A 17,803-nucleotide genomic window follows, 5' to 3' on the forward strand; every position below is an offset into this window, starting at 1 on the left:
TAGCTAGCATGGTAGCACTTCACCGACCATTTGATTACGGGAAAATGCGAAGCAGCGTTTCATGTTTCGCAAATCCAGAATCAGAAACAACAGGAACAAGGTGTCAAACACAGATCGCTAACACTGGAGTTCTTCACCACAAGGGGGCAGTGTCTGAAGTCGTAAAAATTGTATGAAACAAGAGCCACATTTACGAAGAAATACAAGTTAATACAAATAGTTTCATCAACTCAATATATTCATCACTACTTTCGCCATATTTTGAAGCGGCATATTTTACGTAACCATGGAATTTCATTTTTTCAATATTTCTTTCGTCTTAAAATTTGCATTTTATGTCCTGAAAATAAATAAATACCCAAGCACCTTTATCCATTTTTGAGAATATGTTTTCACTGTTTTATTAATTTCAATAAATTCTTCTGATAATATATCTTCTCTGTGACTAACTTTTAAAATGACTATTGTTATAGCACTTAATTCAACACTTTATTTCATCCTCGTGTTTGTAATTTTTGCATTTATTTCCCTTGTTAATAAGATTTTATTCAATTAAATTATTCATTTTAGACAAACGTTCCTCCTCCCACTTCAATACCTCACTAGCCAAGGGACACCTCAGCTGGAGCGAGGGTTCTACTCTGAGTCTCTCCCAGACCGCTGAGCTTCTATGTCTTCTATCTATCCATCTGCATCCTGCCTTTTTCTGATCAAAACCGCACAATACTCTTGAAAATATTTCTCCAATAAATGTGGCTCCAGTTTGCCGGAGTAAAGGCGGCAGTAGGAGGATGCAAATAGCGCCTCAGGTTTCTGTCTAAAACACAGGACTAAACACAGGACTGGACTGGAAGACGAACAAAAGACAAAGCTGCAGAGATGGACGGTGAGTTCACGACCCCTCGGTCCTAATATGACTCTTCTACTGATAAAAATATATCTTAAAATATACTTTGTTTTGCCAACAGAAGGATGATAAGAAAATAAATACTTGAGCGAGATGTCTCTTTGCAGATGCGTGAACGTCGATATAGATATAGCTATATATGGAGAGAAGCCCCCCCCCTCCCCTGCCCTGACACCTCCACCTGTCACATGACTTAGGTAGCTCCGCCACGTCGATGGGCTGTACAACGATATTGCTCTTTTGTGTTCCTGTTGGTCTCTCTGTCACTGAACCCTTTATTGCTTCCTGAAATGACCTGGAGGTTTTAGCTTCATCAAATCCGACCAGGAGGAGGAACCCTCCTGATCTAACCAGGAAACACCCGTCTGGTTGGAGAAGGCAGTTCGTTCGTTGGTGACGGATAGCAGGAGCGATTTTCCCCGAAGAGCTCAGCCGCGTGTAGAAAAAGCGATGAGGAGAAGGGCACGACATTGAAAGGCGGATCTACAAATGAAAACAGTTCTGGAGCCAGGTACAGTGAAGTCCAGTTCTAAAACAGCCTCGCCTCAAGATCACTTTATTTTTGGTGTAACAGAAGAAATAGCTTAATGACAACAACTCTGCAGCTTATGGAGAGAAGCTCTTTATCACCCACACGACATGAATAGCCTCGCAATAAGCCGCCTGAGTTTCGCCCTCTGGTGGTCCGCAAGTCAAATAAATTCATCTTTATCGCTATATATATCTTGTATATATTAATTTCTACATTGTTTTCATATATAATTTATCAATAAATAAGTCTCTTTTAAATAGGCTTAAATGCCAAAACTCTACTTCTTGAAATGATGGCGGTTCAAAAATGAAAAATGTTTTTTAACATTTGATCAATGAATATTATAAATTCCATATATTTTATAAGAAAGAAAGCCTGATTAAAACACCAAAAATAAATAAATAATTACAATTATAATTAGAGATTATATATTTTTTTAATGAAACTGAAGTTACCTAAATTAAATTGTGACATCCAAAAGAAAAAAGGAAAAATGTATGTTAGGATTTCAAATATTCTAAAGCGGCCATCTTTGATTTTAGAGTCAAACTTTTGGTGTTGAGGACTCAGTTTGGGTCTCAGTAAAGCGTCTTCTGTGTGTGCTTCATTGCAACCATCCAATTCTGCAGTCGATGATAAAGAGCCGAACCCTCTCCGTCAGACTGTAATCTATAAATGCTTACATTCAACTCTACCTCGCAGACAGATTCATTCCGAAAAGAAAACATCTGCTCTGCTCACCGACACTTCAGAAGTTCCAGTATGCGCAAATCAATTGCATAATGTCTGCCAATGAGAAGTTTGGGGGGATAAGCAGGGGGCGGGGGCGCTGCTACAAAATAGACTAGCTAGTAGAAACCGTGGGCGGGGCAAGGGTCTGCGTGTGTGGGGGTTCAGGGTGGAAGTTGCCCGCCGGGTTTAAAGGGGCGCCTCCCTTGGCAGTGGAACAGCACTCTCAGAAGTCAGCGCAGAGAGGGTGAGGGTTCTACACAATGCTCTTGTCGGACAAGAAGGCCATTTCAGTGTCAAGATGAGATGAAGGCATTCTAGTAGGCAGCCGGGTCACAGTGTTGGAGCTAAAAACCTCAGAGGGGGAAGGTGGACGCAGTCTCTCTCTACAGTGTCTTCACTCGACTGGGATCGTGGGGTTCTGGGGTGCAGAGAAGAGAACGGATCATTCAGACAAAAGCCCTGGCTGCAGACAGAAGAACACGAAAACACAATGGCGGGCTGGTGATCGGAAGTCCAGTCACGTCCTCGTCGCAGTTACATTATTCATGATTGGTTCTTTTGAGGTGGCAGGAGCGGCAGTTTTGGGAAAGACCCCTTAAGTTTCCGCTCCCGAGAGACCTCTACTGGCTCCTCCTGGAATATACCAAGAGAGTAGACCAAATCTAGACCCAACTAGCATGGAGCATCCTGACTGGAATATTATCCCTCTTCTACTTCTACTAAAAGTCTCCGTTTGATAATAGATAGTCTCCCTTGAAAGTCAGCCCAAAACCACCCCCAAAAATCGCTGTCTGCAAGGACTGATTTTGGTGACTTCATCTGAAATTGCAGTCTCATCGACTTACCTGAGAAAAATGGCTCCTTATACTGCAACATTGTCTCCGGGGAGACCAGCTGTGGACGGGTGACCTCTTCGACATTCTCCGTGTCTCTCTGAGAGGCAGAGGGCGAGTCCTCTTTTCCATTGTCCTTGCCCTCCCCCTCGACCTCTCCCTCCCCAGAGTCCGTACTCCTGATGCTGAGACGCCTCATGCGGTACATGAAATCCACCTCCCTCATCCTGGCCAGGTTCTCGATGGCCACCCGGCCCGGGGAGATGGCCAGCTTGTTCTGCAGCGCTTCCATCCGGTGAGCGGCGCCTCTGCTCCTCCTTTCCCCTTCCAAACTGAGAGACAGCCTTCGGTCGAGTGTGGGAGGCACTGAGAGTGGCAGTCTGTCCGGGGGAAACTCTGGTAAGCCAGGATGGTCCCGACCCAGTGAGGTTCGTACACCTACCCGGTGCTCAGGCGTTAAAAATGGCTTCTTCTCTGGCACTCTTATGACTTCCTCTGACCTTGTTCTGTCCAGAAGTTCCCCTCTAGCTTCCTGTGTGTCCCCACTACGCTCTGTTTCTCCTGTGCCCCCTCCTCGCTCCTCCTTAGTTGCTGTTTCACAATGTTCTACTGTGCCTGCTGGTTCGACAGGAACATCTTGTCCTGTGGATCCTGGAATCTGATTGGCAGCTTCACCGTCAGCGGGGTTGGCCAGTCTTGGGTTCTCAGTGTTTGAGGCTTCACCCTCCCCGACAGCTAATGAAGGCGGCTCAGAACGTGACTCTGGCCCGGACTGATTCAAGCTCAAGTCACGCAGCTCCTGAGCCTTCTCATCCTCTGTTGGAGTGTCTATCGCCCCGCACTGAGGAGGACTGCCATTTTGATTGACTGAACTATCTGAGCTGTTTTCCTCATGTAGCGGCGGCAGCGGGCCCTGTCGCATCTGATTCTCCATTTCTCTCTTACAAATTGGACATTCCTCCTCTAAATCCGCACCCAGGTCTTGCAGAAGCTCGCCGTCGCTCCCGGTGGACGCTTTATTAGGGTCAGCGGGATCTCTTCGCAAGGTCTGGCATATGTCCTCGTAGTCTGGAGGGCTGGTTAATGTTGACGCGTCCTGCATGGGCTGTCTGTCCGCCCAGGGAACCTCTGCTGCAGCGGTGTTTGTTGTCGGACTGAAGTCGCTGAGTGGCGTCTCAATGGGTTCGTCCGACAGGTCCAGTTTCACCGTCCTGCCGTCATTGCTGCGCCTGCGTGAGAGATGCGACATGACCCTGTATTCTCTGAAGCCTGTTTCCCGAGGTGGCACAGGAAGCTCCTCTCTGAGCTGCTTGCTGAAGGTAACAGACTTCGTGGCCGGTCTGGAAAAGGCGCTTTTGACCTCCCTGTATTCCGGGTCGACAGACCAGCTTACTGCGCTGCGTCTAAGGCTGCTGGGCTTGTTGAGTGGTTCTGACGTCAGTCGGATTTTGATACGCTCTGGAATTTGAACAGAGCCACTGGGAACTTTATTGCTGGCAGTGCCGAGCTCCAGGATGTCTTTGTAGGCTTCGTTGAGATCCTCAATGCACTTGTCAACACTGGGTTGCTTGTTGCACTGTTTCTGCTGTTGCTCTTGGACTTCCTTCTTTATCGTCTCCAGCTCCTTGACGGCGTCCCATGGTCGTTGACTCACCGGCTTCAGCAGAAACTCCGGGACTTCGATGGCTTCCTGCCCGCTGATGGCCGCTGGTTGGATCTCATCCACGTTTCCTGAGGGCGTCACTGCTGGTTGCTGAGCTGTGCTCTTATTCAGCTGGCTGGAGAAGGTGGCGGTCAGAGAGAAGGCGCTGTTGCTGGAGAGTTTTAGACTCTTCACTCCCTTTATGGGAAACGTGAAGGCAGAGCCCACAGCAGTAGGATCAGGTGGAACGTCAGTGCCGGCAGGAAGAGGTTCTTCTTGTGCTTCCTTGTTTTGAGAGGCGGGATCTTGAGCCTCGGGGCTAGTTTGAGTCTCCTGGTCTCGATACTGGTTGGCAGGCCACGACCCTGAAAGTTTTAACTCTTTGTAGTGATTGATTTTGGGGGGTCTGCAGGGAAGTTTTTTAAACATTTTACTGCTCGCCCTGCTGCTCGTCTTACTGCTGGCAAAGCTTCCCGTTAGTGCCTGCAGCTCGGCCTCAGCTGAAGATGTGCTTTGGAGACTTTGGTTTGTCAAGTGGCCGGTCTTGTTGTCACAAGGACTGTCTGCGGGGTCCGGTGACTTCTCGTTGTTGTTGTTTTGATCACGTATTATTGTTCCGGTGGGCTGCGGAGTTACAGGCACCGACACCAGACAAAATATCGTCTCGCTCAGTCTCTTTTTCAGATTCTTGGATTTCTCCTTTTCTTTCTCCTTCTCCTTTTCTTTCTCTTTCTCCTTCTCTCTTTCTTTCTCTTTCTCCCGCTCTTTCTCCTGAACTTCCAGTGGTTCCACTTTCGTGACTTCCGGCGCTGTTTCGGAGGCGACCTGCTCAGCTGGCTTGCACGGGGGAGGCGGTGGTTTACCCAGGATCGACGAAGGGAAAAACTGGCTCCGGCTTTGTTCCAACGCTACATTGTCACTCTTCTTGGTTAAACCCCTGTTGCACCATCGGAGGTTATTTTCCGCTTCACTAGCAGCTGTTTTGCGAGCGTCTGTCACGGGAGCAGGACCCTGCTGGGGAGGAAAGGCACTGTCATGGGTAGATTGTCCTAAATTTTTAGCGGACGGAATCTCTTTGTTGATGTTCCGGATTTTGTCTGAGTCAGTGAGAGAAATTCCGCTGGGACCACCTGAGATTTGTTTCGCTCGTATGTCCTCGATGGGTAAAGACCGAGGCTGACTTGGTACGTCGTCATACCCAGAATGGACCTGCCTCCGATAAGTCGATCCGCGATCTCCGTAATGTCCCACCCATGAACTACTCGCCTGTCGGGAAAGCCACCTCCCCGGATCGGAACTTGGCATATGCATGGATTCCGACCTCCACCGCAGGTTCACCACTTCATTGCGATTGATTGAAACTGCTCTGGGCGGCGGGACCCTTCTGTATGATGGGGGAGGGATGTAGCCCGGTGGCTCCATACCTGTCAGGGACTGTTGTGCAAAATAGTCGTGCCTCAGCTCTCCACCCCTGTGATAGTACAGAGACCTGTCTTTTTGTTTAAAACCCTGGTCTATGGCGAGCATTTCTGCGCTACCCCTAGTCTGCTGGTGAATCTCGTATGACGGTGGCTTTAAAGGCCTGCTAAACCTGGGCTTTGGTAAAAGTGCAACTTGGCTGCTTGGCCCGGCGTTCCTACCCCAACGGTCCCTGCCATAAGCACTGCTGTAGACATACCGGCTGTAAGGCCCAGAATACACCGTACTGTTCATCCGCTGCTGTCTGTCCGGCAGGCTTGGCCTGGATGGAATGAGCTCCCTGCCTTCGGTTCCGTCAGGCGACAGAACTCTTGGGAGCGATTGAGACTTTGCTTTAGTTCTTGGGTGAAAAAAACCTTCAGGCGTTCTCAGGCGATACGGGTCCTGTGTCCACCGATCCCCATCTCCCAGGCCTACAGCAGGCCTCCATTCCTCGGTGCCGAGGCTTTGGCACTTCCGCTCTCCCGTCACCCTGAGGTGTCCGGGGGCATCTGGGTCCCTCAGCCAGGAAATTTCCTCCCATAGCTGCTGCGCTTGCCTCTCGGCACGGAGTTCCTCCGCCGCTATCAGGGCCTGTGGTCTCCATGCACCGGCGGAGGCCCTCAGTTCCCTGCCGTCAGCATAGTCCAGAAGGATACTAAAGTCCTGTCCTCGCCTTCGCCAGTAGGAAATGTCCCTTTCGTCGTGACTCAGTGGCTCGGAATATGTCAAACTAGGAACGTCGTAGAACCTGAAAAGACAAAGAGTGCCGAGTTAGAGAAGAAGACGCAGCACTTCTGCGAACAATTTCACACTTCATACACCGTGCTATGTTCTGGAGGTCAATAAAAAGAAGATATTTGGGGTCAGACTGCGCAGGCATGGAGTGCAAACTTGCATTTATGAAGCAGTTAATAAAAGCACAGCATTGTTAAGAGGCAATCCACAGTGTTGGGTCTTGATGCTGGTGTTGTGTGTGTAAAACTCAGACGTGCGTGCTCTTGGAAACCGTCTCAGTCTGGGGCTGTTTGGCGGCTGCAACGGTAAATATCAAGATCAGAGGCTTTTAATTTGAGAAGATAAATCAGAGTTGAGGAGCATGAGATGTGAGCCATCACGTCTCCTGCTTTCCTCCCCTGTAGCCATAAATTCTTCCTCCAGCAGGATTTAGTTACACTCTTATTTTTATCTCGTAGGTGCGAGATCTGTCCGCTCTGCCAAAAACACAACTGCCACAGGAAAGGTACATCACCAGAGCCGCAACATCAGAATGGCTTTCGTGCAGGCGTCGATTTCATCTGCCAATTTCTTCAACCATCAAATGAAGCTATTTTGGAATCAACGGACCGTTAAATGTTGCATAAACACGTCTGTTCAAGAGCGACTGCCTATATACGTTTTTATAATCATTTATGATGGCTCCTTTGTTTGGTCATTGTTGATTCTCTAAAAGTGTTTTATTTAAAAAGCGTGAATTTTATTTTATTTTTTGTTAAACCATTTCCCCCTCTCAATAAGATGTCAATGTATTAATCTCATAATATTCTAATTTCTCCAAATATAGCAATAAATATAATTCTGATCAGTTACATTTCATACACAAATCAAATGTTATATCCTTACGTCTCTGGTGTTTATGTATCTATAGCGATATAATGGGGACCATCTATGACAAGAAGTAAACATACTATTACTGTTAAACAATAATGTTTTCATTGAATTTACAATATTATTTAAAAAAAATTCAACCTCATTTTCTGAATGTAGCCATTAGCACAGTGATGCTTCTTTACAGGTGTTTTAAGTGGACATCATAAAGATTGTGTGTGACTTCATATATTTGGGGATTTTTGATTCAGTTTTGGCAATTTTATTGAGTCTAGATAAAAAACAATCGTAATTATGACCTAGTTTTTATGCTTGAAGTCAAAAGAAATTACACTAAAATAACACATTTTCAGCACACAAAACTGACATAGCAAACAACTTTTTTCATCCAGGTTTGCTGACACTTCCTGCCGGCGACTTTTTTAGGGTCACACATACGCCGCTCACACAGCGCCATCTATGTTTCTGTTTGAAAAATCTTCACTCGAATGATTCGCATACTGAGGATTGACCGAGCAGAAAGTGAAAGTAAACCTTGTTGTGTGTTTTATGGATACAAATTTAGTCTATATCTCAAGAAAGTCAAATACTTCCCCATGGTTAAAAGGCCCAAAATATAAATAAAAACAAACTCATGACCTAAAGGGTTCAGAAAGACGCGGCCCAAGGGTCCATTCATGTTTTTTACTTGTGTAGTTCGGACAGTGAAGCCAGTGAGTCAGCATGCATTGTGTTAGCATGCTAATCAGGAGCTAAATCGTCGTCGTGCAGGGTGGGCCTAGCCTCAGCTTGAGACTCGGAGCAGAGCTGCCTTTCAACAGGCTAAATAATTCTTCGCCGGCATGTACGTGCCTGTGGTGGACTGGAGAACTGTCCAGGGTGTCCCTGAGTAGCTGGGACAGACTCCAGTTCCTGAATAGAGAATGATAATGATTATTTGTCAGCTGGAGGGGGAGGGGGGTGATGTCGTGGGGGGCGAGGGGGTGTCACGTGATGACTTTGTTGCCGTCTGCTAACAAAGCAATAACCAAAACTGTAACTGTTTCACTCAAAATGCAAAGCAAATAGCGTGATGATGGTCGTAATGCAAATGACTTCATGTTGAATTTTCCCTGCGGAGCAGTAAAGGTGAGGGGAAAATGTGAATAAAGGAAGGAGGACTGTTGCTCTGCAGATCCGCTCTGCTCCTCATCTGAGTCAATGGATCAGCGTCAGCAGCGGCAGCGGCAGCAGCAGCAGCAGCTACTGTAGCGGGAGCAGCACACTTGCCCAGCAACATGCTGACATCACAGAGCACGTGCTGGGCGTGATTCGGTGTGATGCCAGTGTTTACAGTGGAGTGATTACGCGCCCGTCTTGAGGCGCTGGCTCGGGTGGGCTTCACACACTCAAGACTCGTGTTTGTCTGCCAAAGCTGCTGCAGCTCGGGAAGGAGGGGAAGTGAGGATGAGAAACCTGCGCACTGCAGACTTGCATGCAATGCCGAAGGGCCCCGGAGTGACTGTGGAGGAAGACTCACCCGCTGTCGGTCGCCAGAGAGTCTCCTAAAGTCTGACCGTCTCCTAGGATGCCCATGCCAACTTTCCTCTGGTTCCGTTCGCCGCTCTCGTTGTCGATGGCGGGGTAAGCCTTCAACAGGGCCGGCCTGTTGCCGTAGATCCCTCCGATGGAGGCCCCGCGCTCGGCCTCGTACCCGTTCAGGGTCCCTCGGGCGGGACCCCGGTTGTCCACCAGTTCACGCTGGCAGTCGGCGGGACGTTTGTCGTAAGGCGTGGCGGAGGGAGGGGCGCTCTTGGGCAGTTTGTATCCATGCGAGATGAGGAGGTCCTCCACGCTGTACATGGCGGTCTGTGGCTGGGCGCGAGGGCGAAGGTGGGAGTGTTGCCTTATGCGCTGTGACGCTGGTGGACGCTGGAGCTCGGCGGCTCAGCAGAGGCCATCACTGCGAGGAGAGAGAAGGCAAGGTCACACCTGAGCTGAGCCAAACCAGACACCACTTCCTGTCCCTCCCCCAGCACTGACAGCCTCACTTCTTCATGAAAGTCTGGAAGACACGGCAGCGCCGCTTGTAAAACGTCGGCGGCTTTTTGCAGACTCAAGCATTTTCACTGATCAGGTTCCTGACTTGCACGACGGCGACTCATGATTCATATCTTGTTCAGAGCGTGTCGCGCTGGACGTTAAGGCTGTTTAACGCCTCTGGATCGGATTCAGGAACAGACTTTTATTTATTTTCCGGATTCAATTACGTTGATGTTGATTCATGTCCGACATGTTTCCGAGCAGTCGTCCGTCCAAGTCCGACCCAACGTCCGACTCGCAGGCTCACCCGCCCCTCACCAGATCATAGACCGTCTTTGTGTCTCAACAAGTCTTTGTTATAGAAGAGAACTCCTCGCTTTTTACACCCACCGTTGGCTGGCAGATATGAAGGGACTGACTGGGACTTGGTCTTCCATATTCCTATTCCACGTCAGGAGTGTCAAAAGCCAAAACACATAACACAATATTTATATGTATATATAGATAGATAGATAGATAGATAGATAGATAGATAGATAGATAGATAGACAGATAGATAGATAGATAGATATAGATAGATAGATAGATATAGATAGATATAGGTAGATATTTCAACAGTTTCAACAACACTTTTTTTTTAAAGTCAAAATAGAATCTATTATCTCCTGGAGGCTAACTTGCCTCAAAACAAGTTATCCTCCGTCGCCACCTACTGTAACAAACTTTCCCCCCTTATAAGTTCAACTTTCAACCAACCAGCTCAAACAGGTCTCGTAAAATGATTTTGGCGGCCTGCATTTTGCCCCCGGGCCTGGAGTTGGGCAACAGATGGACTACAGGGAAACCATATATACCAATATATATAGATAGATAGATAGATAGGTAGATAGAGATAGATAGACAGACAGATAGACAGATCGATGGATAGATAGATAGATAGATAGATAGACAGACAGACAGATAGACAGATAGATGGATGGATAGATAGATAGATAGATAGATAGATAGATAGATAGATACAGTAACAAACTTCACCCTCCTTATAAGTTCAATTTAAGCTCTCTGGTTCCCCGAAAAAATTTTTCCAAGCTCTCACAGGCCTCGTAAAATGATTTTGGCGGCCTGCCTTTGGCCCCCAGGCCTCGAGTTGGACATCAAGATGGACTACAGGGAAACCAACCAGGATAGCGAGAACAAGTCCGGCAGAAACCTTTCACCAGATCAGGGACTCTAGGCAACTGTTATAAAAGGTGAACCATGGCTTCAGACCTCGAGATGCCACGACCTTACACCCTGTCAGAAGTGCAACCCCAAACTCTGACCTCCATCTTTCCACCGCGTCTTTGACTCTACAGAACACAGTATGTTGCGTCTAGATTTCCCTGTTTCTGTCGATGATTATTGTCCACCAGCGACAGCGGGACTGACTCCACACACAAGCTGACTCCAGACTTTCTTTGTCTCCGTCCGACGGCTCTTCTCCGTCAATAATCTGTTTTTAGGAAAAAGCTGAGAAGTCACTGCACCACGTCTGAGAGAAGCCCGATTCTGATGAACTGATCCGTTTTAATCCACCTGTGAGCTGTTGTCTGCGTTCATATTAGTGTAATAAGTTCAATTATGACTCTCTTTATTTTGGAAGAAAAGAAACAGCGATTCTGGATAGTTGCTCAGATGAGAGCTGTTATTTGAAATTACGCATTTAATCTACTGAGTTTAGAATGTCTGAAATCCAGTCGAGTCCTCTGTGTCTGTGTTGACCTTTACACGACCTTCATTGCTATGCAATTTAAAAACGTATTTCCGCCAGCATAGCAGTCAAAACATTATGACCAGTCAGTCAGCGAGTGACTCTTGACTCGATCCACTGTTTGCATAGTAATAACAATAATAATAATTCAAGGAGATCTCAGATGAAAATGTGAAACAAGAATCACCTAAGAATGTAGCTTCACAAAACCAAATAAATAAAAATGAGTAAATATTAATAATAATAATAGTGTTGTGGTGTCCAAAGCCAGGCCTGAGGGCCAATTGTGGTCTTTGATGTGATCTCACACGACCCCTCGCCTCAGGAAACTAGAGGATATCGCCGATAGGCTCACGTCACATCAGCTCTTCTTGACACTGATCCTGTCAGTCAGGATAAAGTTGCACTAAGTTGAGCTACCAAGTAGCAACGCTAACACCAAAACAAAGAATGTCCGGTAACAGTTCTCATCTTCGCATCATCAAATCTGTGGACGCTCCAAGAAAGCTAAACTTGTCAGGCACTCGAGAGCGTCAAACAATTTCCATGATTGAAGGATCACATGGTCATAGTGCTCAAGCTTCTGCAGCTCGTGGCGAATATGGAGTCAAAAATTAGGGGTGACCCACATCCGACCCACGGCAAACAATGATGGATGTAACTGGAGTTCTATGAATACGGACTTCACGATTGGTCATCCGCTCCGAGGGTCAATTCCGAAGCCTGTTAGAAGGCGGAGCATGTATGACCCCAGACTCACTATTCACCAGCGCAACTCGACGGCATGTTGAGGTTTAAAAAGTCATGTTTTTTTGCTAGTTCTGAATAAACGTGAAGAAGAAGTACGAGCCATTAAAGTTGTAGACTTTGCATAGCATCAATTTTTATCTAAATACATTCTGAACTTTTTAGAGTTGCTTGGAAAGCAGACACCGAAAACTTGACCACAGAAATTACGACAGGTATAAAAAAAAAAAAACGGTCGCCAAAATCCACTCGATTCAATTCAGTCTCTAATGATGAAAAGAAAGTCTCACAATGAAACCAACCGCCAGAAAAAATCTTCATGATAATGTTGCTAAATAACAGTTTGTCGTACATGTACGACGGGTGTTTTTCAAGTTGCTGAGCCACTGAATCACACATGAGAAAGGTGCTTCCTCATACAAGCCTTGGTTCTTTGCTCACTGGAGCCGACTCGTGGTGAAAACCACTCGGCTCTTGTCAAGGTTTTAAAATAATCCCCGTGTGATGAAAGCAAATGAAACATCACATGTCCCGTCCCAAAATAACCAAAAAGCATCCGGCGCTTATGATCCATACGTCCTCCAACTATTCCTGGCCCGTCAAGTGGAGGCGACGAGGAGCGGATCTACTGGAGGGTTGGCAGAATCCACTCGGAGCAGAGAAGGTGAGACACCAAGCAGCCGGATGCTCTGCCACCGTCAGGTCATGTGACGCCTTCCTTTGCATAGCAACAACCGAACCTTGACTGGAAATCAACGCGGTGGCATTTTTAAACTTCATAATTCAGCTGAGGTGACGGTGTCATGCCACTGTCAGGGTTGATGTTCACGGTTTCAAGGTGCAGTTTTGTCAGTAAAAAACACTGCTGCTGTACAACAAGATGGACACAAGTGAAATATTGACAACACAATTCTTATGCACTTTGTGATCAATATTAAATGAAACCATTCTGTAATTTTTTTACCTCTATTCACTTATTAGTTTGTATTGTTTGACATAATTGATCTTCGTTCATTTGTTACAAAACATCACAAAAAAGATTTTCATTTAGGTGGAGTTTGGGAACGCTACTGCTCCCTGCTGTCCACATGTGAATTTGACTGTTGATGTCACTAATATATTTAACATGTCAAACGCTCAAAAAGGTACCAAATCGTGCAGATAAATTGAATATACTGCAGTAGTATATGGGGCCTAAAAATGAAGGTGGAAGCTGTTTTTTTGTTTTTGTTCAAACTCGCAATTTTCCTGGACGTTTTACTAACTTATCCATTATATGCTGAGCATCTTTGCTCCATAATATTCGTCTCAGTAACGGCTTTTGTTATTATATATTTTGTTATATATTATTGGACGTTTGTGAAAAACAGTTGAGCGGCACATTAGCTACAGATGTGTCCAGCAGTTCAGGTAGTTCCAGTGATTTATGACTCTGGTTCGAGTGACGGAGGTGTTGGACGAATGGCCTCTGTCTGTTACGACGCGACACGTTCGCACAGGTGCTTTTGAAGATTCAATTTGAGAATCCACTCAAGCGTTTGTGCTCCTTCTGTCAGGGTGTTTTGTGAAGGCAGAGCTCAGACCTCCCCCAAGCAGCTCAGTGAACCAGGCCTTCTCTTGCACACACAAAATAAAAACTACCACAGACGGCCATATTGGATCAGTTTCAGCAGCGTAAAGTTACAACCACTCCAAGGAAACATCTCGGAGTGACCTGCACATTATGGTCCTATAGGGCCCCAGACAGAGGGCCGCATGTGAGATCACTACGGGCCAAAAATTGCCCCTGAGCCAGACGCTGGACTTGCCAGCAGCACCGGAGGAAGAAGCTGAGGAGCTCAGATACACGTGTATAATTGTATTTTTAAGACTAAAGCTGCATATTTATCAAGTTACATCTGTCAGATACGTCATCCATGGCTATAAATGTTGCATAAATGTGCTAATAACCACATAAAACAGCTGTTATTTTACTGTAAAATCGAATCATGTTTGGTCACTTTGATCATAGTGGTCGTAGCTCATCGGCTTTTACCTTCATCATGTGACACAAACTCAGTGTAACACTGCAGTCAACAGTGGCCAAAATTCAAAACCCAGGCACTTCACCATATCAGCAGAAACATGCGTGAAACAACCTGCACGTGCGTCAATGCTAAATTCTAGACACCTGACTTCAGGCGCTGGAGGGAAAATGGAGGGAAAAGAGCGAGACTGACGGGGGAAATATTGAGAATCCTATAACCTTAGCTCATTCAATTCAAGTTTTTTTGACTCGGTCAATCACCTAAAAACCGGTCCATCGATGTGACTCATATAGAATGGTGCCTTTAAATCTGAAGATGATCAGAATCTGTATAGCTGAACTAGCTCCCAAGCTAGCTAGCACCGAATGGAATCCTTTCTGCACCTGCGTATACTAAAATACTAAAATACTAAAAAATGATTTTCCTCTCTGTTTTGTCTGTTATTATGATTGTCTGAAAACATATTTCTGCTTTATCAAAGCAAAACATCTTATCTTAACTACTTCCTCTACTATAGGTTAAGGAAGTCGTGGTCTGTGTCAGAGCTCCTTGATAATGCGACCGCACACCTGTCAGCATTGAGAATTCAACATCCCACACTGCCGTTCAGCTCAACTTCAAGGAGTTGGACGTTTGAGAATCCAGTCATGCACTTGTGGTCCTCGCGCAACACTTCAACAGAACATTATGCTAACAAACGCAACGCAAAGGTCAGTCGTGTGGCGAACACATCGTTTGTTGTGAGGTTTCATGTGAATCACAGCCAAATACGGAAGCACTTTTATGTGGCTCTTAAAAGCAGATTCAAAATTAGATCATAATTCTGCTGCCGATATTGTGTGCCGATATAACATGTGAACAGGCTGTTTTCTATTCAGTGGTGGTTCCAAAAAAAAACCAAAACAAAAGGCGACTTACGCAAAAGTTAGCCTCCAAATTTGAAAGGAAGTCAGTCACCATTCAGTTAAGATGCACTTCAGACTGTTGAATAAACATCGCTCTTTCAAAGCTCAGCTCCTAGATGTTTCAGAATAGGACTCCACAAACCTATTTTTGCTGAAACTCACTTGAGAAAACATTGGCGATATTCAGGTCTCATCTATAATGCAGTATTAGTACATTCATAAGACATGATAATGCATCTATCAGGCTTCATAGAAGATGTTCACAATCGTATGACAACTTATAAAATGTTTCTTGACTATTATAATGGCTATAAGTATATCATAAGTTTGGATATAAGTGTAAGTAATAATATATAAGTTAGGATATAATAATAAGTTAGGATCACAATGTATACTTTATAAACCTTGTGATAAGTTTCCCTATATGGTTATGAGCATTCATAACATGTTCCATGTCTTATGAATGCTCTAATACTGCATTGTAGATGAGAGATTAATCTGGAGTGTTCAACTAATAATGAACAAAATGTGGGTTGGAACAAAGACAAAACTGGAGATGAGGTTTAATTCTCATCTGCGCTTCATGTATAAAGGTGAAGCACTAATCCAGGGGCCAATGTTGCACCCTGACCTGGCGATTGCTCAGATTATCTTCCCTGGTGCTGACCGACAACACACAGAGCCTCCAACTTCAAGACCTGTTTACGTCACATGACTCGACCTCAGGCGCCACAATTCGACCTTAATCCGGCTAAGGTCATCCCAAAACACCGTTTCCTCCCTGACTAAAAACGGTGTCCGGCGCGAGGGCCTGGATGTGGGTCCAGGGCCCGGCACAGGTGGAGCGCTGCTCCATCACTCAGCACCACCCCTCTGCTGAGGGAGTGCACCTACATCTTACCTAGTGACAGTGGAAGCAGGACGCCTCGCCTCAGCCTCAGCCTCAACACCACTAACTGCATTTCAATCCCATTCTGTCAGGACTGAGCCAGAAACTGAGGACGATCCCAGAGAAATCCACGCGCGTCCGCCGGTGAATGAATGAATCATGACGTGAAATAGATCCGAGGGATCATAACAAATGTCTGTATCAATAATACATCACAGTTGAAGGATACACTGTGACCTAGTGTGGAGCCCCGCTGCTGCAATATGGCACAGCCACATGAAATTGAGTGAAAATGATTTCTGATCTGCGTCGCTCCGCGCCGCGAAAAAAAAAAAAAAACCTGCACATGCACGGCCGGGAACTTGCGAAAACACAGCCTCGTCCTGGTTGCACATCTACCATGCAGCAGAGGAGCGGCGGCGGCGGCGGCGGCGGCGGCGCGGCTCGCTCGAAGGGCGAACACGTTGGAGCGCGCGGCGGACGAGCGGCGAGCCGCGACACGCGCGATCCGCGAGTGTTTACCAAAGACATGCGTCTCACCTACGCCACTGGGAACCGCACAGCAGCCGCACCCTGGGAGTCATCCCGAGTGGAAACATCATGCAGGGCGGCCGCGCTAAAAAGGGCGTGAGAAGCGCGTACCTGGGAGGAGGCTTGTTCCCCTGCGCCCAGCTGGAGCTGCTGCACAGAGCCGAGCATGCCGATTGGTAGGTAGAGACGCGCTGGTTGCTGGCTGCCGCCTGGATGGGCGCTCCTCACTACAGCTGAGGTGGGGTGGGCTGCTCACACGCATGCAGCTACAGACAGGGGTGGCGGAATGGTTTCTCCCAAAGTCTCTCTCTCACAACTTCAGCTCTTTTCATAGCAACAGTGTGTCATGAAGGATGAGTGCGGACATGTGGGGCCCCAACGGGCCACCCCTCTTCCCCCCATCCACCATCCAAATCCGTCTGAATTAACAGCCCGTTTGGGGCTTCTCTTCATTCGGGAGCTGGGCTCCAGCGGCGCCGCGCCCTTGGTGATGTTGATGACTCGTCACTGAGTGTGTCCCCCCTCCCATCCAATGCCAAGACAGCTTGGATAATTAAATGTGCTGGGCTCAGGGTTTTTAGTGCCAACTGCACCGTGAAGGGATTCCTCGGAGGGGTGAGGGGGCAGCGGGGCAAAGGTCGGACCCGACAGGACGCCCTGGTCTTGGCTCGCCCCGTTCATGCATTTGATCGGCACGTTAAGGAGCAAACAGCTCCTGAACACGTATGACTTGAGCCCACTGAGGATCCAAATGAGAATATTCCGGATTTAAATTTGAATTTCGAGGCTGTTTAAGATTGAAAAATTGGTTGAGGAATAATGACAGAGTTGCACGGTCAGTAAGATCCCGGTGTCGTCAAATAATAAAGGACAAAGACGTGTCACAATGGAAGACAGTCAAATGTCTGGGAAAGAGAAAATCCAAAAGAGGGTCCGAAATGATATGACTTGTTCTTCTCTCTGAGCCTTTTCAAGCTGACCATTCTGTCTACTGTATGTGAGAAACCTGCTTGCATCCTCCTCTAAATATGATCACAAAACACTGAACTATCTTAAAGCTTTTTGGCTTGAAAGCAGTAAAGCATTGCAGCATTTAAGCAAGCTCAGCTGCAAACATGAGGCCTGATGTAGTTGCTACTTTACACAAGCAAATGGCGGACACCGGTAACCTGAACAACATTTGTGGGTGTGTTTCTGTTGAAGTTTGGAGGATATAGAGA

The 17,803-nt window shown here is 46.6% G+C and overlaps 1 protein-coding gene across 1 annotated transcript; it reads right to left on the bottom strand.

Moving 5' to 3' along the window:
* Positions 1-1,087: 1,087 nt before the first annotated feature.
* LOC128770142 (junctional cadherin 5-associated protein) lies at positions 1,088-16,796 on the bottom strand. Its single transcript, XM_053884442.1, has 5 exons — positions 16,695-16,796; positions 9,232-9,654; positions 8,565-8,624; positions 3,017-6,855; positions 1,088-2,589 (listed from the first exon to the last, which is right to left on the bottom strand). Exons 2-5 carry the CDS (start codon positions 9,552-9,554, stop codon positions 2,555-2,557), a joined length of 4,257 nt encoding a protein of 1,418 aa, XP_053740417.1. The 5' UTR covers positions 9,555-9,654; positions 16,695-16,796; the 3' UTR covers positions 1,088-2,554.
* Between the last annotated feature and the right edge of the window lie 1,007 nt (positions 16,797-17,803).

This window comes from Synchiropus splendidus, chromosome 13 (assembly GCF_027744825.2).
Source record: "Synchiropus splendidus isolate RoL2022-P1 chromosome 13, RoL_Sspl_1.0, whole genome shotgun sequence".
Lineage (NCBI taxonomy): Eukaryota > Metazoa > Chordata > Actinopteri > Syngnathiformes > Callionymidae > Synchiropus > Synchiropus splendidus.

Coding starts and splice junctions, on each gene's coding strand:
- LOC128770142 (XM_053884442.1), bottom strand. CDS start 9,554: ATGTACAGCGTGGAGGACCTCCTCATCTCGCATGGATACAAACTGCCC. Junction 8,625..9,231: donor TCTCTGGCGACCGACAGCGG/GTGAGTCTTCCT, acceptor TTCTCTATTCAG/GAACTGGAGTCTGTCCCAGC. Junction 2,590..3,016: donor TAAGGAGCCATTTTTCTCAG/GTAAGTCGATGA, acceptor TCTGCACCCCAG/AACCCCACGATCCCAGTCGA.